Source organism: Capricornis sumatraensis, chromosome 19 (assembly GCF_032405125.1).
Source record: "Capricornis sumatraensis isolate serow.1 chromosome 19, serow.2, whole genome shotgun sequence".
Lineage (NCBI taxonomy): Eukaryota > Metazoa > Chordata > Mammalia > Artiodactyla > Bovidae > Capricornis > Capricornis sumatraensis.
The window spans coordinates 41,098,552-41,122,750 of record NC_091087.1 but is presented as its reverse complement, the minus strand read 5'-3'; the positions used below and the strand labels follow the sequence as shown (position 1 = coordinate 41,122,750).

At 58.8% G+C, this 24,199-nt stretch overlaps 1 protein-coding gene across 2 annotated transcripts; it reads left to right on the top strand.

Annotated features, from left to right (window-relative positions):
* Window positions 1-1,786: 1,786 nt before the first annotated feature.
* CSK (C-terminal Src kinase) lies at window positions 1,787-20,422 on the top strand. 2 transcript variants are annotated; one of them, XM_068990926.1, is made up of 13 exons: window positions 1,787-1,942; window positions 15,651-15,730; window positions 16,039-16,152; window positions 16,257-16,369; window positions 16,661-16,880; window positions 17,642-17,735; window positions 17,927-17,992; window positions 18,072-18,171; window positions 18,265-18,355; window positions 18,802-18,875; window positions 18,964-19,159; window positions 19,266-19,352; window positions 19,603-20,422. In XM_068990926.1, the coding sequence occupies exons 2-13, from the start codon at window positions 15,716-15,718 to the stop codon at window positions 19,783-19,785; spliced, it is 1,353 nt and encodes a 450-aa protein (XP_068847027.1). In that variant the 5' UTR covers window positions 1,787-1,942; window positions 15,651-15,715; the 3' UTR covers window positions 19,786-20,422. The 2 variants fall into 2 exon arrangements, with proteins under 2 accessions (XP_068847027.1, XP_068847028.1); XM_068990927.1 differs by lacking the exon at window positions 1,787-1,942 and adding an exon at window positions 14,552-14,628.
* Window positions 20,423-24,199: the final 3,777 nt, after the last annotated feature.

Below are 24,199 nucleotides of genomic sequence, written 5' to 3'. Positions count from 1 at the left end.
CCTCACCTCCAACTCTACACTCCCCCCTCACACACACACACACGTACACACACACACACACACACACACACACACACACACACTCACTGTCTGCTCCTGAGCTCAGAGCCCATCACACTCTGTCCTTCATTAACAATAATATATAGGAAGAAATGATACCTAGCTAAGGGCTGACTAAGTGCCTGCCACTGCACACTAAGCACTTTAGACATATTAACTCATTTCCTCCCCCATGGAACCTTAAGAAGTTGGTGCTATTACTTCCCCCATTTGGTAAACTAGAGCACAGAGAGGTTAAGTAACTTTCCCAGGGTCACATAGTCACTGACAACTTCCTCATTGCCTCCAGGCTGAAAACAAAGTCCAAGAAAGTCCCATAAGGCCTTTTGGATCTCTCTGTGCTCTGTGGCTTGAGGGGACCCCATCTCCCACGACTTTACAGGACCTACCCTGCAAACTTGCAGCCATACTGAGCCATTTACAGTTCCCAGAGCCGTCAGGGGGCTTCCCTGGTGACTCAGACAGTAAAGAATCTGCCTGCAATGCTGGAGACCGGGGTTCCATCCCTGGGTTGGGAAGATGCCCTGGAGGAGGGCACGGCAAACCCTCTCCTGCATTCTTGCCTGGAGAATCCCCATGGACAGAGGAGTCTGGTGGGCTACAGTCCACAGATCGCAGAGTCGACAAGACTGAGCCCAGCACAGAGGGGTCAAGCGCTTTCACCTCCCCCGACCTTTGCCCATGCTTATTCCTTCTGCCTAGAGTCCCAGCTCTATCAAGTCTCCCCTTTGGCCCTCCCCTCTTTTCTGCTTCCTGTGGGCCTTGTACACCCCTTCTTCACTTCTATCAACTCTTTCCTAGCGCTTGACTGTTGGCCTGTCGGTGCTGGGAACTCCTTGACAGCCACCAAGCGGCCCGGCGGGTAGACTCCAGAACAGGGCCTGTCACACTGGCAGCGCCGGGAAATCCTTGCGAACGGATGAATGCTCCTGCGGGTGAGGGTCCCTGTGCACAAACAGATCCGAGCAGAGGGCCCGAGGCCTGGCCTCCGTCGCTTGTACACCGGGGAAGGCTTGGAGGCTGCTCCAAGGCGGGCTGGCCGGACCTCCCTGAGGGACCTTCGGGAGCCTCCAACGCGGGCGGGCAGGCGGGGGCAGGGCGCGCGCGCGGACACACCCCCCGCAGTGTCCCCGGTGCCCGGCAGGGGGCGCTGCTCCGTCGGCCCACGCCCCGCCGCGCGCCGGGCCGGCTCCCTCGCGCAGGCGCGGTGCCGCGGGCGGAGGATCCGGGCCGCGCTTCCTCTCGCCAGGCCTGCGAGCTTCCTCCCAGCGGAGCCCAGGGCGAGCCGAGCTTGGCCGCTGCCGCCGCCGCCGCCGCCGCGACCGCCGCCGCCCTCCCGCTCTCGCCCCAGCCCGCACCCCGCGCGGAGGTCTTGCTGGGGTGGGGTCCGAGCGGGGCGGTCTCCCGGCAGCGCCGCCGTCGGGGCCACCCCCCCCCCCGGCCAGCGGTCCCTCCCGCCCCAGCCAGCCTGTGGCCGCCGGAGCCTCCGGGGCGTGGAACGCGGGGACCTTCTGCGGCGCCCCGAACCAGCGTCCGGGGCCGCCCCGGGCAGCCGGCGCGACGTCCCCGCATCGAACCTCGGTGGCGGCGTTCGGAAGCGGAACTCTGCTGGGGCCGCGCCGGCTACATTGTTTCCTCCCCCCCGACTCCCTCCCGCCCCCTCTCCCCCGCCTTTCTTCCCTCCCCGACCCGGGCCGCGCGGCCATCCCCCTGCCTCTGTCTGGCCGTCCCTCCTCCCCCTCCTCTCGCACCCAGACCTCTTTGTACCGCACCACCCGGGGACCCCTGCGCCCCTCCCCTCCCCCCTGGCCGCATGGACCGTCCGGCAGGCCGCTGATGCTAGCCGCAGCGAGGTTGCCCGGACCGCAGTGCCCCGAGAGAGGTGAGTGCCTGGCGGGCCGGGAGAGGAGGTGGGCGTCCGGGTGCTTCCCGGAGGGAGGCGGGCGGAGGTCGCTCGTCCCGCTTCTCTTGCAGCTGCCGTGGCGTCCACACCCATCCCCCACCTCCCTTACCCGCCCCCCCTCCTTCCCGGGTTCGAAATCTCCCGGGAGTCACTGTCAGCCGGACTGGGAGGGGAGCGCACTAGGGAGGTACTGCCTTTCCAGCCCCACAGACTTGTCTCAGGCCACCCCGAGTCTGTCTTCCCCCTCACCCGCTTCGTGGGTGCTGGCTGGAGCCTGGAGGGAGGGGTCAGTATGGACCAGGGCCCTTGGAGAATGGGCGGTTTGCCGTTCCCTGCCCCGGGCCTCCCTGCAGGTTCCTTGGTCTGCCTGGTTCTGACCCCTCCCTCATTCACCCCGCGGAGGCCCTGCTGTCTCCAGGAAGCCCAGGGCCCAGCCACCTTCCTTGAGCCTGCCAGAGGTTGAGCCTGTCACCCTGAGCCTCCCAGAAAACCAGGCCTAAGCCAAGGGACCTCTGACCCTAGGGTGGGGAAACTGGGCAGGGCCTGTGTCGTGGGTGGAGGTGACACTGGGCATTATTAGGACCATGCCCCCACCTGCTGGCAGCCTTGTCAGCCCATTCTCCCAGGCTCCTCAGGGCCCAGGCCAGGTGTCAGGAAGGGGCGTGTCCAGCCATCAGATTCCTGAAGCTTAACCAGGGGTTCCTCTCCCCTCCCTTTCTGTAGGCCAGAGGACTGAGGCTTAAAGGGGGAAGTTGCTGTCCCGGGCCTCTGACAGAGTTAGGTTGTCTGTCCTCTCATTCCCCCGACTCTGCAGGGCTGGACTGCTATGGGCAGGGGAAAACGATACAGGTACCTTTATCCACGAGGGACATAAGCCCCCTAGCCTGGCCCATGGGACCTTGTGGGGTGAGCACGTGCTCCCCTACAGAGGGCTGGAGAGAAGGGAGAGAGCTTCCGGCCCCAGCGCTGCCTCCATCTGGGCTCAGCAGCATCGGCCCTACCTATGGGGTTTCCCCCTGGTGTCTGAGGCTGGGTCCCACTCATGGGATGTGGCGAGTGCGTGGGGGCACCCCTGGGGCGTACCCCTGCTTCTGAGCTCAAGCAGTCCAGTGGGCTCTCCTGACTCAGCCCTCCTGTACACCTTTGGCTCAGCTAGTAACTGGGATCTGGAGAGGAAGACAAAAGCCCTGTAGGGACCACGCTACCGCCTTGGCATCGGAGCATTGTCAGAGTGGGGACACCCAGATGGTCTCTTCCAAGCTCCCCACACCCTAATGGTCCCAGTGTCTTTCCTGGGGCCCCAGCAGGAACAGGGCGAAGGTGGCAGGAGGGAGATTGGGAGTGTGGCAGGATCCTGCTCCTAGAGGTGTGGGGGTCCCCTGGAGGATACAGGGCCGTGTCTGGGCCCCCAAGGGCCCCTGGCAGGTTTGTTCCACTCAGGCCTCTGCCCTTGATTGTTGTTGTTTCCGGTTGCCCTGACAGGCGCAGTGGAGGGTTCACAAATATGGTGGGTCTGTGAGGCTCTCCCCTCACCCAGCCCTAACTTCCTTTCCAGCCCGAAGGCCTAGGGCTGAAAGCTGACCTGGTTGGATGCCTGTGAGCTGTCAGGTGGGGCCCAGGGTCCCGAGGCCCTTGTAGAAAGGGTCTGGCTTCAGGAAGCATGTGTGTAGGGATTCACTTTTTCTCTGGCGAGCTTGGTGTCTTCCTCCCTGCTCTTCTGTCTGCGTCAGACCTGGGACTGAGAAGGACCAAGAGAGGGTCTCCAGCATCACTGCAGAGGGTACCAGGCTCCTAGGGGTTGAACCATCCTGGAACAGACCAGAGTTCAGGCAGAGACAGAGGCCCAGGGCCCACAGTGTGACGTGGCTGCCCCCTGATTGGCCAAGACGGCTGAGGTCCACTACTTGGCTCCATCTTTGGGGGGTTTGAAGCCTTGGCTTCATAGAAATAACCCAAAGGTGTTTGATCTGCGAAAGAGAAGGTAGGGAAGGACCCTCGTGTGTCTCAGGGGCTGTCCCAAATCAGAAAGGCCATCCCTTGATGTCCCAGACACCAGGACCAGAGCTAGGGGACAGGCAGGTCCCCAGAACGTAAAGCCTGAGTTCCTTACGAGAAAACTAAGTATGTAGGTATGTAGTGTTAGGGTGCTTAATTTAGAAAGTAACAAAACAGCACTACAGACCATTTAGAAAACGAAAAACTCACCCACTGTCTCTTCCCCAGTGCCGAGGCTGTTAGTATCTTGGAGTTCCCAGCCAGTCTTTCCCCGATCTTTTTTCCTTCGTCGCTGTTGTCATTTGGGTGTACGTGCCTTCACACCTTTTTTCATTTAATACTGTATCTGGGCATTTTCTCATGTTGCTACACAGTCTGTAACTTTGCCTCTAAAAAGCTACAGAACATTGCGGACAGCTCTGCCATAGCGGCGATACTCCAGCCCTCTCCCCAGGCTGGTGCACTGTTGTTGCCCGTCTGTTGCTGTTGTAACTGTTGTTACTACAGGCCCCCAGAGCAGCCGAGGGTATTGGAGAGAGTAGGCAACGTGGCACCCAGCCAACAAGTGACTCTAGGCCCGGCTGTGCCATTGAGGCCAGGGTAGAGGGATCTTGGGCAGGTCATCCTTTGAGCCAGGGTTCCTTTATATACACAACAGCAGTCCCTACTTCAGAGAGGAGTGTGCGGACACTGAACTAACTAACCCAGGTACTGGAAGGTGCCTGGCACAGCCCCTGGCGTCCACTAGATGCTCAGTAAGAAGGGTGGGCGTTGTTGAGAGAGTGCCCACAGCCGGCTGCCTCGACATGTGCAGAAGACGCCAGGGCCAGGGTTGGCTGATGGCTCACCTAACCGAGGGTGGTCTCTGCCCGGGGAGCCCTTCTGAAACCCTGTGTTCAGAGACTGCTCTGGCCAGTGTCCTGTCGCCCCTCTCTGCCTCCCGCCCGCCCATCACCATGTGGAAGATGGGCTACGGGTTGGTTTCTGGGGCCTGGCCCCTACCCCTTCTCCTTCTGTTCTTCCAGCATCAGAGCTGAATGAATGAGGCCTCTTCTCCAAGAGCCCGGCTGCCTCCTGTCCCTCAGCTTCAGCTACTTCCTAGGCCAGCCCCACGTTTCCCAGGACCTACTCCCTGGGAAAACTGAGTACTGGGCAAGGAACTCCAGGCATCCTGAGCCTCAAGCCAGGGACAGCCATGCCGGCCGCATCCTCCCACCGAGCAGCTGAAGGAGGGAAGAAAGCAGGGCCAGGGCCCACAGATTCCAGAGCCTCCCAGCTGGGAGCTGAAGGGAACATAGATGGTCCACAGATCACTGGGAAATCTCGGGTGTTGGCAGCCCTCTCTCTGGCAGGTGCTGCCCGGGTCTAACCTGAGTGTGTACTGCTGTGACATCACTTGCTTCCTCTTATTCTGCTTCTGTGGAGAACGGGGGTGGGGTGTGCCTTGCTAGTGCCACCCCAGGGACACTAGGAGGAAACCAGTCTGAGATCGGCACCCCGGGGCCTGTGAGACCATAGTCCAGATGACCCCAGTATGGCTCAGAATTAACCTAGGCAGAGGGTCCTTCCTGAGGTGGCTCGTTCAATGCAGAGGGCTCCCCGGTGCCTGACCTCAGGCTCCAGCCGCCAGACTTTTGCTTTGGAGTGTCTGCCTCCTGCCTGGTCTTAGCGCAGGGGAAGTGGGCATTACAACTGCCCTCCTGTTCCACAGCCCGGGCTGGGATGAGGTCACAGGGTGCGGTCCTCTCCACGATCCTGGCCTGGCTGGGGTGAGCACTGCGGGTGTTTCTCAGCGCCCCCCTTTCTTGGTTGGGGACAGGATGGGTGGAAGAGCAGGCCACCCCTCCATCCCAGGCAGGGAGCACGCCTCCCCTCCTCCTCTCCTTTGGGTCCCTTCATCCAAGGGCTGGAAATAGAATCCGCTAAGTAATGATTAAAGTCAAATTCAGACCTAAAAATAAAGAGCTGGTGAGGAAGAGCTAGTGTGCTCCCTGCGTGGCTTAGGGGAAAAGCAAGCAGGGCAAGGCTGGCTGCAGAGGGCCAAGCCCTGCTTCCCAGGAGAAGCCAGAGCCCGCTGTGGGACCAGGAGTACTCCAGTAATTGGGGGAGGGCCCCTGGCTTCAGGCATACTGCAGCCCATACCAGTTAGGCCCATAGTGGCAGAACCAGGCAGAGAAATCCCATTTTTCCCATGGGCAAACTGAGGCCCAGGAGGACCAAGTGGTTTGTCCAGTGACTGTCCAGGAGCTCCCCTTGGCAGGCCCCGGGGAGCTGGGCTCCCCCCCCCGCCCCCCACCGTGCAGCCCAGCTCACCCTTCTGCCTGCTCAGTTTCTCTTCCTGGTTTTGAGATCCTGTGATGAACGTGGCTTCTCATCACACACCAGCTCTGAACGCCTCGGTGGGGCTGGGCCTCCAACCGCAGCTTCCCTCCGCCTCCCCCTCCCCTTCCGTGCCCTGGGCCTCCAGACATAAAAGAGAGGCTGCCTGGCGCTCCCCCTACCCCCCGTCGGTCTGCTCTCCACATGATTGGAAGCTGTGCGGCTGGGTGAAGACCTGGGTGCCACCTGACACCTGCACCCCCTGGCTGCTGCTTCTCAGCCCAGCCTCTGCTCCTCACCCAGGCCCGGATACCTGCGGGGCCCGGGCCATGCTGGCCACGCCACAGGGAGACTGGAGGGGAGAGGGAACCCTCAGAGCCCCCTGCCGACCAGTAGAGGAGGCCAGACTCAGAGGAGTCAACTGGGGGAGGCCTGTGGTTCCAACTTCCTGGCAGGGCTGGTGGGAGCTCAGAAGCTGGGGATCTGCGTAGGCTGGAGCAGCCAGGAGGACTTCCTGGAGGGGCAGGGCCATGAAAATCAAGAAGCATTTGAGAAAGAGGTGGGTGGGGGCAGAGGTCATTGGCCAGAGCCCTTACTCTCTGGGGCTGCTGATTTCTGTAGCTGCTGTGTGGCCCTGGACAAACTCTTGGCCTGTCTCTGCAAGGCAGGGTATGGCACAGATGTAACCAGAGCAGGAGGGCCGGCCGGTCTCCCCTCAGCTGCCCTCCCTCACCTGTCTGTCCAGGACGTCATCGATCCTGCCCAAGGAGAGGGTGGAGGGTTGGCTGACCAAGTTCAGACAAGCCTGAGCTCAAACCCTCACTCTCCCCCTTGGAAGCTGGGTGATGGTTCTCAGCTGGGTGCCTCCTCTGTCAAACAGATAACAGTAAAACCTCACGGGGGTTTTTTGAGGGTGAAGTAACTAAGGCAGGCTTGGGTCAGTAGGCTCATGCTCCGTGCTCACAGTCCGTCCCGTGGGGGAGGGCGTTGGTAACCCTTCTCTCTCCACTGGGTAGCATGGTTGTGTGTTCTCTGAGACAGGGAGTCCAGAGACGGGAATCGGGGGGTCAGAGTTCTAGACCACTCACCAGCCGCTGGGCTGCAGTCTCCCACCTGTAAGGTGACCAGGGGCCTTTGGGGTAAGGGACGAGGACAGTCTGGTTTTCAAGGGTTCGTTGGAGACCAGTCCTGAGAGGCCATATGTAAATGTAGGCAAATGAAGGTGCAAAGACCACAGGCTGTGCCGAGGGGTGTGGCGGAACTGAGGTCTGGGTTTGGGCCCTGGGGAGCCCCGGAGTCCCCCCTGCCCAGTGCATGTAGGTAATTAGGCTCCTGAGCGGTAATTAGAAACCTTTCTGGGCCAGGAGTGACAGCCTCCAGCCACAGCAGTGCCTGGGGGAGGAGGCACCCCATTAGGCTCCTCTCCTCCAGCCCCCGCCTCTCCCAAACCGCTAGACGGGATTTCCGGTCCCACTGAGCCACTGGAGGGGGGCAGGAAAAAAGCCTGTGAGTTGCTGTAGTTTGGTTTTTAACATTTTTCAGCCATTCGTCTCACCCCTCCCCTTAGGACCGGGGGTGCTGAAGGCTGAGGGAGCCCTGGGGTGGGGGGTGGACAGCACACACTGGAGGCAAAGTGAGTGGGACCCTCCTTCCAGTCCTCTCCTGACCCCCAGGGAGGTTCAGCCCTCTCCAGGGGTCTTGTGCCCAGTTCTGCTGCTGCCCGGTCCTGAGACATTTTGTGTAGTGGCTATGCTGAGGGCTCTGCGACCACCCGACCAGCTTAGTGGGAACCAGCCCCCACCCCCGCCCTGGTGTGTGGCCAGGGACATCACAGTGCCGTCAGCCTGGGTGCCCCTTGCAAAACCAGAGGCGGGGCTGATTGTACAGCTGCCAAACCAGCCCAGCTGCTGGTGTGCCCCTCCCTTCTTAGGTGCACTGTCCTTTGCTGGGTTGGGGGGGCGCCCAATCAGAAACAGTGCTGCTTGCATCTGCCCCGCACCTGTCAGCAGCTTCCAGACTGCCTGGGTTCAGAGCCCCTGTAGACCCCACCCCGCGCTTCTTCATTCTCAGCTAAGCCTCTGCGCACCACGATGTGAAATCCGAATCCTGGCCTGATCGAGCACAGTGGCTTCCACCTGAGATCCTCCCAGTTTCTGCTTCCCCCTACCCCTTCCCCAGTGGCCCCGACCCCTGTCTCTCCTGCCCGCTGAGGCGTCAAGCACACCTGGCTGCCACTGACCGACCACCTGGCAGCCAGGAGAGCAGCAGTAGGGCTAGGCACCAGGGAGAGGAGCCGAGTAGCACCTTGGGGTCCCAAGGGCAGGACCCCTCCTGGGCCCTTCCGCCTCCTGTCCATACTGACCCACCATACGGGCTGGGCACACAGGGAGGCTCTTGAAACAATGGCTCAAAGAACGAGAGGGCAAGGGGGACCGGCTTATGGCCTCCAGTGGGCTGCCCCTGCCCTGCAGCGGCTCCAGCCGGGTCCTATGGCTGGACCAGAGTCTCTGGGGACCGTGGCCCCCGAGTCCCCCCCAGGTCTCCTGTGCACTTCCCTTTTCAGTGGGTATTTTTAGCTGGGTGTAAACAGTTACTGAAGGCTCCCACGCCCCACTAGGCAGTGGAGTTTTGGTGAGGAGGCAGGGCAGGAGCCCCTTGACCTACTTTGGCCCTCAGCACGTGCTTGGCTCTGGGGTCTACAGCTGCCCCAAAGCAGGAAGAGGGCAGTTTCTGGGCTTCCCCCCACCCTGCCAGCCTGGGCTCCCAAGAAAGCCTGCCTGAGGCTGTGGCCACTGACCTCAGCGCTTGGGCACAATGCCCAGCCTGTTCCCGGGACCCCAGCACAAGGACTGCTGGGAGCAGGGTTTGGGGCAGGAAGTCGGAGTGAAAGCCCCCTGTCCCCCAGCTCTGTGGGGGTGGGGTGGCAGCTGCTGTCCCTTTGGGGTTAAATATAGTCCTGTCGGTTATGGGGCCACAGTGTGGAGCAGCCAGCCTAGCTTCCCCCTGTTGTCTGTTGGCTCATTCATTCATTCGGCACTCACTTGCTGCCCAGCACTCTGGGCCTGGCCCCTGCTAGGACGTGAGTCAGCCCGGCCTTACTCCTGCAGGGCTCTCAGGCCAGGGTCGGGGAGGTTCTCACTGGACCGTGAGACGTGAGAGGCTCTGGAGGCCTAGAGCAGCCAGCCACCACAGCCAGGTGACAAGGGAAGTCTCCTGGCATGAGTCAGTTTCAAAAAGTTATTTATTTTCTTACTAATCGTAATTTTTGCTTTTTTTCCTGTTTTTTAATTCACTAAGTCATGTCTGACTCTTTTTCAACCCCATGGACTGTAGTCCGCCAGGCTCCTTTGTTCATGGGATTTAGATTCTCCAGGCAAGAATACTGGAGTGGATTGCCATTTCCTCCCCCAGGGGATCTTTCTGACCCAGGGGTTGGACCATATCTCTTGTGTTTCCTGCACTGGCAGGTGGATTCTGTACCACTGAGCCACCTGGGAAACTCAGTCGTAATTTTTAGGGGGCAGGTAATAGATACATGTATGAATGTGAGAGTTGGACTGTGAAGAAAGCTGAGCTCTGAAGAATTGATGCTTTTGAACTGTGGTGTTGAAGACTCTTGAGAGTCCCTTGGACTGCAAGGAGATCCAACCAGTCCATTCTAAAGGAAATCAGTCCTGGGTGTTCATTGGAAGGACTGATGTTAAAGCTGAAACTCCAGTACTTTGGCCACCTCATGCAAAGAGTTGACTCTTTGGAAAAGACTCTGATGCTGGGAGGGACTGGGGGCAGGAGGAGAAGGGGACGACCGAGGATGAGATGGCTGGATGGCATCACCGACTCAATGGACATGAGTTTGAGTGAACTCCAGGAGTTGGTGATGGACAGAGAGGCCTGGCATGCTGCGATTCATGGGGTCGCAAAGAGTCGGACACGACTGAGCGACTGAACTGAACTGAATAGATACATGGGCTTCCCTTGTGGCTCAGCTGGTAAAGAATTCACCTGCAATGCGAGAGACCTGGGTTGGATCCCTGGGTTGGGAAGATCCCTTGGAGAAGGGAAAGGCTACCCACTCCAGTATTCTGGCCTGGAGAATTCCGTGGGCTGTATAGTCCATGGGGTCGCAGGGATTTTCACTCACTCAATAGATAAATGTTGTTAAGAAAACAAATTAAAGGACAGCAGATATACAATGAAAAAGAAGTTCCCCTGAACTTGATCCTCACTCCTCCTTCCCCCTCCCAGAGATAGATAACCTCTGTTATCAGCTTCTTTTGTCTTCTGTCTCTGCATTTCTGAGGTCAGGGATGAATGGTATGTCCTCTGGAAAAACAAGGATTGTAATATACCATGCATGATGTCCTGCACCTTGCTTTTTTTTTTTTCTTCTCGGTCTTTGAGTTTTTCAGACCTACCAAAAAGCTGAAATAATAGCATAATAAATACCCATATGTGAGCTTCCCTGGTGGCTCAGATGGAAAAAGAATCTGCCTGCAGTGCAGGAGACCCGGGTTCAGTCCCTGGGTAGGGAAGATCCCCCGGAGGGCGTGGCAACACACTCCAGTTTTCTTGCCTGGAGAATCCCATGGACAAAGGAGCCTGGCAGGCTACAGTCCATGGGGTCGCAGAGAATCGGACACAACTGAAACGACTTAGCACACACACTCAAATACCCATAGATACTTAGCCCAGATGCGCCGGTCTTTAACAGCTTGCCACGCTTGCTTTACCTCTTCTTCTGTGTACTAGACATATGTATAGTCTTTGTTTTTTTGCCAATTTGAGTGTGAGTTTGCAGGCATCATACCTCCCTCTTTTAAGTATTTTAGCACAGATCTATTATATAATCACAGTACCATGATCACAGTTAAGAAAATTAACATTAATTCCATCATATTATCTAACGTTTTCATTTTTCGAGGTTGTCCCCAAGTGACCTTTATAGCTATTTTTTTCCCTCTGATCCAGAATCTGATTCAGAATCACTCATTGAGTCTTGCTGTCGTGTGTCTTTTCTTTCTTTTTCAGCTTTATTGAGATATAACTGCTGTTCAGTGTTATGTGAATTTAAGTAGTGTGCAGTGTGAAGATTTGAAACAGATGTACATTGTGATACGATTACCACAATAAGGTTGCCTAACACATCCCTCACCTCCCGTAATTACCGTTTTGTTGTTGTGTCCTGTTTCTTTAGTGTCCTGCTTAATCCAGAACATTCCGCAGCCTGTGCTTGTTTGTTTTGTCTTTAATGACCTTGACTCGAGTCGGGCCGGATATTTGGGCTCCCTGATTGGAGTCAGGTTAGGCTGCTCTGTGGCCCGTCGCACAGGATCCCGTGCCCTCCTCGGGGCGGGAGGCGCTCTCTCTGCGCCTCTCCGCGTTGCTGCTGCTCCGTCTGATCACCTGGTGAACGAGGCATGGGCCGCGTCGCGCTGTGGTGGACGTGCTGCTTCCTCTCCGGTTAATCTGGAGCGTGGTCCTCAGATGCTACGTCTCTGTGCTGCACCCCTAGCAGCATGCACCTCACGACCTGAGCGGGTCATTCTCCGTTTCTACTTCCTCTGTCATGGGGAGGTTTCTGTTTCAACACCTTGAGATCCGTCTGGGCCCCATCTCAGCTGGCCTTTTTCCCTTTTGGGGATATCTGGTCATTTATTTACTTGGTTCCTTATTAATGGACATAAAATTTGTCTCCCAGCCTCTTGCCACACCAAACAGTGCTGCAGGGATTCTTCTACTACATTTTTTTAGGCACCTGTGTAACCCCAGAGGTTGAGTGGAAGTTCCTTGGGTAGAGAATGGGGAGGGGCGGAGAGGGAATGGCAAGGCAGGGAGGCAGAGTCCTAGGAGCTGCAGGTGATAAAGGGATCTGGCTCACGTGCTGGAGAGCCAGTGAGTCCCAGAAAGCTCAAGGGACTTCCCCAAGGTCACAGAGCAAGTTGGTGACAGAGCAGGAACCGGACTGAGAGCCCATGACTCCCGGGACACTGTTCCTGCACTTCTTCCACAAAGCTGCCTGAAACAAGGTTCAGATAACCCCGGCAGGGCCCCTCTGTGCCAGACCAAGGCTGGATCAGAGGCCACAGTTTGCAGTGGCCCCTCCCAGCCGCTGCCTCTTGGCCTCTGACCTGGAGGGGGATAGCCCATCTGGACCCTCAGGGCCCTAAGGACAGGGTCCTCCTGGCCTCATGACTTCGCCAGGGAGGAGCCATCAGAGAGTATCTGCAGCTCCCTCCAGCAGGATTTCTGTGTGAAGAAAGCAGGCTTCAGAGCAGCCCTGGAAGCTGCAAGGTTGTCACCAATCCATTGTACAGATGGGAAAACTGAGTCCTGAAGCCATAGCCAGTAGAGCAAGGGGAAGGCTAGCTCATACCTCTCCTTTTCTGATTGTCCTCTTCAAACCCAGACCGTCGAGGAAGCCCCCCTGACCCCTCTGGGCTCGCCCGTCCCCCTGAGCACCGCTCGCTTCTCCCTGTTCCCTTGCACTCTCTTCTCTAGGCCAGGGTGGTCCCAGCCTGCCGGCAACCCTGTAGACATGTGCGGGCACATTAGGCAGAGGGCAGCAGGCGTGGGGGTAGGATGGCCTGCTGGCTCAGGCCTCTGACAGCTGTGTGAGGCAGGATGCTCACTGGAGGTGTAGCCTCCGGTAAGGCCACTTGCCTCTTGGCCTAGCTCGGCATCCTCACCTGTAAAATGGGAATAATAATAGCTTCTCTCTCAGTTGTTAGAGGATTTGATGAACCATAATGTGTCAAGGACAGCCTGGCACAGAGTAAGTGCTCAGCCAACATGGCCTATTATTATTTTTATTATTATCCTCAAGTCAGTGGGGAGGAGGCGGTGGCAGCTGCAGGCCGGGAGAGAGTGTTTGCAAACTGACAGCTGAGAGGGTGACTAACGGCGTCTCAGCCTCCGTGGAGGGAGGGGGAGACGTGAGGATGCAGAGAGCTGGCAGAGCCCCTTTGCAGAAGGGCTTGCAGGTTGAGGACCCAGCCAGCCACGGAGCGACCCTGATTGCAATTCCAGACCATCACCCCTAACTGGTGGTGTGCCTTAGGGCAAGTTGTTGCGACCTCCTGAGCCTCGGTTTCCATGTCTATGAAATGGGGGCAAGAGGATCTTGTGGCTCCCACAGGTGGTTCTCGGGAGCCTAAAGTTGCTTCCTGTACTCATGGTGGCTCCGTCGTGTCAGAGTGTGTGGGTCCAGGGGGATCCGGTCTCCCTGCCCAGATGGCAGAGGTTGCCGTGCTGGCCTTGGGACAGGAAGCACGGTGTGTTCCGGGAGGAAGGGAAGCCCTTGATCCCCTGGGGCAAGGGGTTGATGCCAGACACTTCCAAGTCTGGGGGCTCGTTCCACTCCCTCCATAGCCTGCTTGCTGGTGTCCCTGTTCCGCCTTCGGAGTGCGAGATCTGAGGGATCAGAAGGGTTGAGTTTCTTGCCCATTGTGTACTCGTCAGAGCCCGGTCTGCCTGACCCTTGCCCCAGGAGTGGGGCCTGGAAGCGGTGGTGGTGGTTCCCCCCGGCTCTATCTGGTCACCCAGACCGCACGCCCCCCTGCTCAAGTCCCAGGTCCCATGGCCCTCAGAAGCCAAGCTTGTCTCCTCACCTGGCATTAGAAGCCCCACATCCCTGCAGGGTCTATGCCCTGCGGGCCCAGTCCTCTCCGTCCCCTGCAGCGGACAAGGTGCTCAGACCATAGGATCTGTTTCCCACCCTCCCTCACCATGGGCTTCCAGCGGGGGTGCCCCTGCCTTTCCAAGCCCTGCAACCCTCCAGGCTCAGCTCCAGTGCTCCCTCCTCCAGGAAGCCCACCTGAGCTCTGCAGTCCTCACTCCCTTCACACCCCTGCTGCTGCTGCTGCTAAGTTGCTTCAGTCGTGTCCGACTCTCTGCGACCCCAGAGACAGCAGCCCACCAGGCTCCCCCGTCCCTGGGATTCTCCAGGCAAGAACACTGGAGTGAGTTGCCATTTCCTTCTCCAATGCCTGAAAGTGAAAAGTGAAAGTGAAGTCGCTAAGTCATGTCCGACTCTTAGTTACCCCATGGACTGCAGCCTTCCAGGCTCCTCTGTCCATGGGATTTTCCAGGCAAGAGTACTGGAGTGGGGTGCCATCGTCTTCTCTGTCACACCCCTAGGCACTTGCATTTAAATGTCTCCTTCCACTGCTCACGCATCTCAGCCAGGCCCCAGACCTTGTCCGTCACATGAATGAGCCTGGGAACAAGACACATGGAGGCGTTTCTCTTCTGACATACCATAGGCATGGGAGAGCCACTGGCCCTGCCTAAGCCTCAGATTCCTCATCTGTCAGCAAAGAACAGTAGTCCCATCCCTCTGCTTCCTGAGACAGGTACACAGCGGCTCTGGGCTGTGTGTGGGAAGATGATGGTTGTAGGAGTGCTGAGCTGGGGCCGCAGAGAGTGTGTGTGCAGGACGGGGCTGACTGCTGCTCTGGGGGCATCAGGCTGGGGTCGCTTTCTCGGGGGAGTCCACTGTATTGAAGTCGACATGTACACCAGAAGGTACACCAGTCTCAGGACACAGCTCGGTGAGTCGCCAGAGCTGAGCTTGCCCCCTTCCAGTCAGCTAGCCGCCGCCTCCGAGGTCTCCATCCTGCCCTGGGAATCCCCTGATTCCGAACCTGATTCAGATGGAATCACACGGCGTGTGTGCTTCCTGCCAGCGTCTTGGTCAGCAGACGCTTAGAGGCACGTCAGTGCTGGTCCACAGTGGCGGTTGATCACGGTTGCTGCTATCCGGTGTTACACACAGCTTCTCTCCCACTCCCGGCGAGCATCTGGGCAGTCCCCGTGTGCACTTTGTTCAGACCAGGCTCCCGGGCCTGTCTCGCAACACCTGCCCTGCCGTCTCCCGGGTGTGTGCCCGGAAGTGGGGTGGCCAGGCCATGGAGCTGGCTTACGTTTGATTTCAGAGATACTGCTTGGGCGAGTTTTTATAGGTGACGGAACTGAGAGGCCCACAGAGGACAAGTGACTTTCCCCAAATCCCAAGCACCTCAGTGACCTCAGCCGCCCTTGGTGACCACGCTCAGTGGCCCTCGCAGACCGCTTAGCTGATGTCCCGCCATGGGCTGGTAGGGCAGGTCTACTCACCCGCTGTGATTTGTGGCCTCGGTCGGTCATTCTGTGGGCTGTAAGGCCACAGTGGGCTCAGGGTTGGGGTTCCTCAGCCCTCCTTCCCTGCCCAGTGTCCCCAGCCTGCCAGGACTGGAAAGGGCAGCCCTTGCCCCAGACCCCAGCTCCAGAAGCCTCTGGCATCTGTTCACATTGCTGTGGGGAGGGAGCAGGATCTCAGTGACAGAGGCACCGTCTCTTCTCACAGCTTCCTCTCAGTACCCCCTTCTCCCCACAGCTCTCATGGTACCAAGTGACAGGTTGGCCTTCCTGTGACACGGGGACGCCAGATCTTCTAGGAAGATGTCGGCAATTCAGGTACTACAGGGATGGGGGTCCCCACGCCACCATGGGGGTGCCGAGATGGGAGAGAGTGAGAATGCAGGTCGATGCGCTCTCCTTCTCCCCAGCCCTGGCTCTCAGCAAAGTAGAACCCAGATGCAGGCACTCAAGATGGGAGCCCAGGGGGTGAGACTCAGCTGGCAGGCATCCAGCGCTCTCTGGAGGAGGGGCGCCTCACCCAGGCTTGTGGAGGCTAGGCGAGAGGCTGTGGCCTTGCAGGCGTGCAGGCAGGTGGGTGGGGGTTGCCCCGGGCTGCACCCGCCCACCTGTCGCCTGCCCTGCAGGCCGCCTGGCCATCCGGCACAGAATGTATTGCGAAGTACAACTTCCACGGCACTGCTGAGCAAGACCTCCCCTTCTGCAAAGGAGACGTGCTCACCATTGTGGCTGTCACCAAGGTAACCAGGGACCTCACACCCCCACCCATCACCCACCTCTGGGTTTTTGCTCCCCTGCAGGGGTGGGTGAGCCTGAGAAAGTGTCTGGGCTCCCCTCTCCCCAGGACCCCAACTGGTACAAAGCCAAGAACAAGGTGGGCCGTGAGGGCATCATCCCAGCCAACTATGTCCAGAAGCGGGAGGGTGTGAAGGCAGGCACCAAGCTCAGCCTCATGCCGTGAGTACCTCCAACTGGGAGGGAGGAGGACGGGAGCCCTGAGTCCCCAGGAAGAGAGTCAGGAAAGCATGGAGGCAAAGCTGGGATGTCCGTGAGGGCCTCTCAAGACAAGAGGAAGGGCATGGGTGCGGACCTCAGAGGGGATGAAGGGCGGGAAGCAGAGGACGAGGGCCTCAGTGCCTGTCTGAGCCACAAACCCCGGGGAGGCACCAGCTAGAGGGAGGGCCTTTGGGAAGTGGAGCCCGGCACTGCCCTTGGGCTGCCACGACCCCAGGCCTGGCCTCCCTGCAGCTGGTTCCATGGCAAGATCACGCGGGAACAGGCAGAGCGGCTCCTGTGCCCACCAGAGACGGGCCTGTTCCTGGTGCGGGAGAGCACCAACTACCCTGGGGACTACACGCTGTGCGTGAGCTGTGACGGCAAGGTGGAGCACTACCGCATTATGTACCACGCCAGCAAGCTCAGCATCGATGAAGAGGTGTACTTTGAGAACCTCATGCAGCTGGTGGAGGTGAGCGGGGCCCCCGGGCCTGCTGGGTTCCAGCTGCAGCCCCACCGCCACTGGCAGGGTGACCTTGGGCAGGTCCCGCAGCCTCGGCGAGCCTGCCTTTCCTTGTGCCTCCATAGAGCCCCTGTTGTGTGCCAGGGTTGATCTCTGACCCCACAGTGCCTCCACACGGAGATGGCACCCCAGTATGTAGGCCAGGAAACAAAGGTTCAGAGCAGTTAAGGGACCTGCTGCTGGTCACCCTGCTGTGAATTGGAGGTTCCAGAACTAGATCTGAGTCCTTCTGATCCCAGAGCTAGCTTCCCTCCAGCCACTCAGAACTGTCTGCCCAATCATGTGTGTATAAGCATGGCCCCTCGAGCTCCACCTTGGTGGCCCCCGTGTCTGGCAGTTCCTAAGGCTGACTCTGCCCCAGGCAGCCTTCAGGTGCCTCCTGCACCCACCCTCAGCACTGTCCCTGCCGCTGGCCTGACTTGCGGCAGGGGTCCTCTGCACACCTGGCTAGAGGCTGAGTCAGGGCTGCTGGTGCGGCCAAGTGATAGCAGCAGCCGGTGTCCGTCCAGCACCTGGGGTGTGGGGTGGCATGGGAGACAGGCTGTGTGTCTGGGCCTCCCTAACCCTGCTAGAAAATGGGGAGCCCTCCCTCCCCAAAGCAACTCTCGACTGGGTGGGACCGGCCTCTGCTGCCCTCTGGTGGTCAGATCAGAGCAGTGCACTGGTGGTGCCCAGGGGCCGGTTTTGAGGGGCTGCCCTGCGCCCTGCAGCACTACACCTCAGATGCAGACGGCCTCTGTACTCGCCTCATCAAGCCAAAGGTCATGGAGGGCACCGTGGCTGCCCAGGATGAGTTCTTCCGCAGTGAGTGCCACCCCCACCCCACCCCTCTCTTGCCCACCCCGGCTTCCTGGCACGACCCCCATCCCAGAGGCTCTGGAGACCTCCAGGGAACCCACATGTCATAGTCCAGTCTTCCTCTGCTGCGACCCCTGCTCTGACTTAACCCCCCCTCCCTGACCACCGCCTCCTGCCCCCTATCCCCTCCTACCCAGGCGGCTGGGCGCTGAGCATGAAGGACCTGAAGCTGCTGCAGACGATAGGGAAGGGGGAGTTTGGAGGTGAGCCAGGGAGGGTGGGCGCCTGGGGGGCGCTGGTGGCCGTGGGGAGCCCAGGGACCGAGCCCTGCTGTCTCCCCAGACGTGATGCTGGGGGACTACCGAGGGAACAAAGTCGCTGTCAAATGCATCAAGAACGATGCCACTGCACAGGCCTTCCTGGCTGAAGCCTCCGTCATGACGTGAGCTGGGGCAGCGGGTGGGTGGGGGGGTCGCCCCGGAGCCGGGAGGTGATGGGGAGGCTTGGAGGCTCTGAGCACCCCGTCCCGCCGCAGGCAGCTCCGGCATAGCAACCTGGTACAGCTTCTGGGCGTGATCGTAGAGGAGAAGGGCGGGCTGTACATCGTGACCGAGTACATGGCCAAGGTGTGTGCCTGCCCCAGGCCCCCCGCGTGCCCTGGGCCCATGCTCCCGCAGCCCCTGCTCTCCAGCTGAGCTCTGAAGCCGCTGGGGCTTGGCTTTTGTCCTGGCTCATCATTCATTCATTGGAGGTGACCAGTGGAATGACCATTCCCGGTGACCTTGGAAAAGTTGTGTCACCCGCCAGATCTCAGGTCCTCGCCTGTGAAGGGAGGTAGTAACAGAGTTTTCCTCAGAGATTTATGAGAATTAAGAGAAAATGCATGAGAATTGCTGAGTGCAGTGCCAACGTGTAGGGTCTGATGCTCTTTCAGAAGTGATGTCCTGACCTTTCCCTGCCCCTTCCCTCACCTCACACCTCCCGTGAGTGTCGCCGTTTACCCAGCCCCAAGCCCCCTGAGGTCTGGAAGGCATGTCTAACCTATGGGGCCTGTCTGTCTGTCCTGCCCCAGGGGAGTCTAGTGGACTACCTGCGGTCTCGGGGTCGGTCGGTGCTGGGCGGAGACTGTCTCCTCAAGTTCTCACTGTGAGTGAAGCAACCTGATTGGGGGTGGGGGGAGTTGCCCTGCTCTGGGACCCCTGCCTGAGGGCATGTGCGGGTGGCTCACCCCTAGAGACGTCTGTGAGGCCATGGAGTACCTGGAGGGCAACAATTTCGTGCACCGGGATCTGGCCGCCCGCAACGTGCTGGTGTCCGAGGACAACGTGGCCAAGGTCAGCGACTTCGGCCTCACCAAGGAGGCCTCCAGCACCCAGGACACGGGCAAGCTGCCAGTCAAGTGGACAGCCCCCGAGGCCCTGAGAGAGAAGGTGGGCGGGCTTCTCCTCTGGGCCTGAGCAGGGGTGGATGGGGTTGCTGGTCACCTCCACCCCCAGTTCCCAGGATCTGACACCGCCTCTCCCATCCACATGGCAGAAATTCTCCACCAAATCTGATGTGTGGAGTTTCGGGATCCTTCTCTGGGAAATCTACTCTTTCGGGCGAGTGCCTTATCCAAGAATTGTGAGTGTGGGCGCTGGGGCTGAGACTGGGGCTTGGAGAAAGGGGAGGGTGGCAGGGTGGGGGGCCTCACTGGACCCTGCCTCCCGCATCTGAGGCCTGGAAGCTGCATGCCTGCCCTGGGGTCCTCGCAGGCCACCCCCGGGACCTGGATCTGAGACAGAACTAGGGGTGTCATGGAGAGGAGTCCTAAGTAGGGGTCCCCTCGGGGTCAGGCCTCGCACCGACTCACACCACCCCCTTTTCCACGCAGCCCCTGAAGGATGTTGTCCCGCGGGTGGAGAAGGGCTACAAGATGGATGCCCCCGACGGCTGCCCGCCTGCAGTCTACGAGGTCATGAAGAACTGCTGGCACCTGGACGCCGCCACGCGGCCCTCCTTCCTGCAGCTCCGCGAGCAGCTCGAGCGCATCAAGACCCATGAGCTGCACCTGTGACTGTCGGCCTCGCCCGGGCCGAGGGCCTGCAGGGACTGAGCCAGAGAGACTGTGGACCTCGCGCCCCCGCTCACTGGGCCCAAACCCGAACTGAGCCCAGCAGGAGGCTGCTGGGCCTCTTTCCTGTCCCAGCCCGTGCCCCCTCTGGCCCCCGGAGACCCCGCCTAGGCCTGGCACCTTCTTTCATGGACCCACCTGTGGGGCTTTGGGAGCCCTGCCCTCGGGCCCGGATGGGCAGAGGCTGAAGAGCAGGGGGTAGAAGCCCTACCGTGGTCAGGCGCCCCCGGCCTCCCATCTCTCGCCTTCTTAGAGTTTTATTCCTTTTCTTTTTTTGAGATTTTTTTTTCCGTGTGTTTATTTTTTATTATTTTTCAAGATAAGGAGAAAGAAAGTACCCAGCAAATGGGCATTTTACAAGAAGTACGAATCTTATTTTCCTGTCCTGCCCTCGAGGGTTGGGGAGGCCAGGCCCCTCTCCAGGGACCCACCGCCCCGGCCCTGCTCCCCACCCCGTGTCCCGTGTCCATGTTGCCTCGGTCGCCCCATGTCTGCGCTTGACCATGTCGCACCGTTTGCATGCGCCCGAGGCAGACGTCTGTCGGGGGCTTGGAGTCCGTGTGCCGCTGCCGCCCACCCACCTGCCTTGTGAGACGGAATCGTAATAAACCACTCCATGAGGACCCCGCTGCCCGGTCTCGGCGCTTCATCCGCCGAGCCTGCCTGCCCTACCCGGCCCCCCATCCCTGTGCCATCTTGTCCATCCCCCTGTCTCTTGTGAGTGAGGCTGTGCTTGCCCTGTGAGGGGGGTGGGGTGGGGAGCGCTGCGGGGAGATGTAGCCACCGCCTTGTGTCAGCTGCACGAGCGAGTGTCCTGTGTCTGCCGTGAAGCAGTTCTCACCACCCGCCTCCCCTAATATCCCGCTGCCAGGCAGGCCTGGCTCTGGGGCGTCCTGGGCTTGGGTCCCGCCCGCCGGCATCCCATCTGCCTCTCCTGCCGTGTTGTTCGGGCCCACAGCACAGGGAGGGCTGGAGCATGGATGCCAGAGAAAGCCAGGCCTGACGCGCTGGACGTGGGCTCCCCTTGGTAGGAGGCAGGATAAACGTCTCGTGCTGATGAGACGTGACCACGGTGGGGAGGCTCTTAAGCTGCTGGCCGTTCTCACAGCTCCCCTGAGACCGGGCATCGCTGACCCCGCCCCACGTGCGTCCAGCCTTGCGGGGCACAGATGGAGAAGGCAGACTGGCTCTGGGTTCCGCGGGGCCACTGGTCAGTGAGAGCCTCTGAGGGTTCACTTCATTCACTGAGACAGGCAGCTGGTGGAGTGTCCACTTGTCCTTGGGGCTCTGACCTGTCCTCTCCCAGCCTGCAGGACCTGAAATCCAGGCTGTTCTGACCGTGCAGGACACCTCGGGGCTGCTCCTAAGCCCACTGTGGTCCGGCCCCATCACCTCCCGCAGCTCAGTGCTGCTGCCTCGTCTCCCCCAGTTCGTTTTCTCTGCACATGGTCAGGTGCATTTTTTTTTTAATCAGACCATTCATTCAACAACACCCACTTGGATCCCTGCTGTGTGGTGGGACTAGGGTTCAGCAGTGAGCAAAACAGACCCTGTGGAGTTGACAGTTGGGAAGACAATCACATAGGCAAACTGATAAGTGCTATGGAAGAAACGTGTAGCCTGGGAATCAGACCTTATGTGTAGATCAGGGAGGGGTTCCCAGAAGAGGCAGCATGCAAGCTAAAATCGGAAGGATGAATGAGGGTAAGGGGGTGGGTAGCAGCATTCCAAGAGGGAGGGGCCAGCAGGTTCTCTGCTTCTCAGAGGACACAGGAGGGAACCAGTCTGCTGTCGGGGTTAGCTGCAAGGAGGTCACTGGTGACTTTAGCAAGACTGAAGTTTGGTGGGGGTGGAGTCCAGATCACGATCACAATGGCTAGAGGAGGTGCGAGGACGGCAGGAAGGTAGTCTGTGGAGGAATCCAGCTGTAATGAAGAAAGGATTTTTAAGGCAGTAGAGGCTTAAGCAAATCTAACTGCCAAAGGGAAGGACTTTTACCTCGGGATCGTGTCCACAAGCTGAGAGGGAGGTGGACAGTAGAGAGGGGAGGGCATGGTAGCGATTCCAAGTGGGAGCTTGCCAGGGGCGGGGTTGGCAGCTGGAATCCTGAGCGTGAGGGGCAGTGGGTCTGTGATGGGAGAGGGACCGTCCTGGTGAGTCGCCGAGGAGAGGGTACCATGCAGTGGCACGCTGGTAGACAACTGACACTCAGGTCTAGGGCAGGGGTCACGGGTGGGGGCTCCTATCTAGAGTGTGCTGGTATCCACTCTGTGCCCAATACAGGGTGGACTTCATGCTCCCAACCTGACTTCGCTGAAAGTGGGGATCTGGGTGCCTTTTGATGATCAGCTCTCACTGACTGGTCCAGAAGCCAGCTCAGGTTCAGAAACCTCCAAAGATGCCCATGGCCATGGGGTCACAAGAGGGGCCAAGCAGGTGACGTAATGAATTGTGCCAAGTGTGACAAGAGTGAAGGGGCAAGGTCCAGCTGATGGGGCCCTGTGGGAATGCAGGTACAGGGGACAGATATCCTGCCCCGGTCCTTCCTGACTTCACCCCCTTCACAGCTTAATTCCCCCCTTTCTTTCATCCTTCGCTTGTGCTCTCCTGGCCACTGGCACATCGTAGATAAGTGAGAGGATTTCTCACCCAAGGAGCTCATGGACCTGGGGGAACCTGCTCAGAACTCAGTTCAGTACCCAGAAATCTGGTGGGTGTCACCACTGCCACCCAGGCCAGGGAGGCAGAGGACAGAGGGAGCTTCTCAGACAGTGGAGGACCATCGGGGACAGAAAGGGAGGGTGATCCTGCCAAAGGAAGGGCACTGCCTGGACAAAGGCAGTGAGGTGAGAGGCTCAAGTGTGCCTGGGGCTAAGGGGCCAAGGGATGCAGTTTGGGAGCAAGTGAGGCTAAAGAGAAAGCAGGGCCTAGACCCCACCTGGCTTTGCAGGCCCCGTGAGAAGTTTATGCAAAGATGACCAAGAACAACAGGATTGGGGGCAGAGTTTAGCCAGGTCTGCATTTTAGAGAGATGATTCTGGCTGGAGTCTGGCTAGAGTGAATGGGACAGGGGAGATGGTGGGAAGGCTGACAGGCCAGGCGAGAGGTGACTGATGGAGGCCTGGGCTGGGGGACCTGGTAGGCGGTGGAGAGGAAGATGAACACAGTTGGTGTTTTACTGAGCTGAGTTCTGCCCCTCTTTGTTCCAATGGATGCATTATCTCATCTAACCCTCCAAACAACCCTTGGAGAGAGACACTATTATTATCTCCAGTTTACAGATAAGGTACGTGAGGCTTGGAGAGAGTAAAGCATCAGGTAACAGTTTGAGGGCAGCAGGAGCAATTGAAGAGCTTCCTGACGGCTGAGGAGAGGAAGGGGCCGTGGAAGGGCTCTGGGGACACTCCAGTCTCCGGCTTGGTAAGGTGGGTGGTGCCACCCATGACACCCCAGCCCTGGAGGAGGATGTGCTGGGGGTTGCAGAAGAGTTTGGTTTGGATTTGTGGCCTGGGAGCCTTTGTGACATCCAAGCAGAAAGGTCCCCTCCAGAGTTAAATGCTTATTTGGGCCTGTGACTCCAGGAGAAGCTGGGCTGAAAGCGGAGATTTGGGGATTGTGGGCCCAGAGAAGGTGCTTGAAGCCGTGGGTGTGGATGAGCTTGGCCAGGTAGCATATGGAGCCTTTGGAGAGATGGGAGGGACCAGGGAGGGACAAGAGTGATCAAGAAGCAATTCCTGGGGTGGCTGGGGGCAGCAGAGAGGCAGGTGAGCTCTGGGGCGGGCGTTCTCAGAGCAGGGGGAAGGGAGGGGTGTCCACAGTGTTTCATGTTGCAGAGACTGTGTTGAGAAGTGTCCACTGGGTACAGAGAGCGGGAATCGTCAGGCCTTACTGGAACAGTTTTCATGGGGCGCGGGGGTGGGGAGGGCAGGAGCTGGGAGGACTTAGGGGGCGGCAAGGAAGCAGGGCTGGAGGGGACCCCCCATTTCCACAGCTTGGCTGCAAAAAGGAAGGGGGAGAAGCGAGTGGAGGTGGTTGAGGGCTCAGTGTAGAGAAATGAAGTTCTTCTTTTAGCGTGTCCTAAAATTTTCCGTTTGCAGCCGTGGTTTTAATTAACTTGTAGAGTTTCAGTATCTTAATTCTACTGGGTGTTTACAAAGTACAGTAAAACTTAAGCTATCCAGATTTCTTGGAGGCACTCTGGAAAACCAAAATTTATTTGGATGAAAATATTTGAGATACAGGATTTTTCAGCTTTTTTTTTTTTAATTCATTTGGCTGCTCCAGGTCTTGGCTGCACCGTATGGACTCTTTCGTTGCAAAAAATGAAGGCTTCTCTAGTTGTGGCACGTGGCTTAGC

Excerpts from the sequence above, each read along its gene's own strand:
- CSK (XM_068990926.1), top strand. Across the intron at positions 16,881-17,641 it reads ACCTCATGCAGCTGGTGGAG|CACTACACCTCAGATGCAGA; the intron begins GTGAGCGGGGCC and ends TGCGCCCTGCAG. Across the intron at positions 17,736-17,926 it reads CCAGGATGAGTTCTTCCGCA|GCGGCTGGGCGCTGAGCATG; the intron begins GTGAGTGCCACC and ends CCTCCTACCCAG.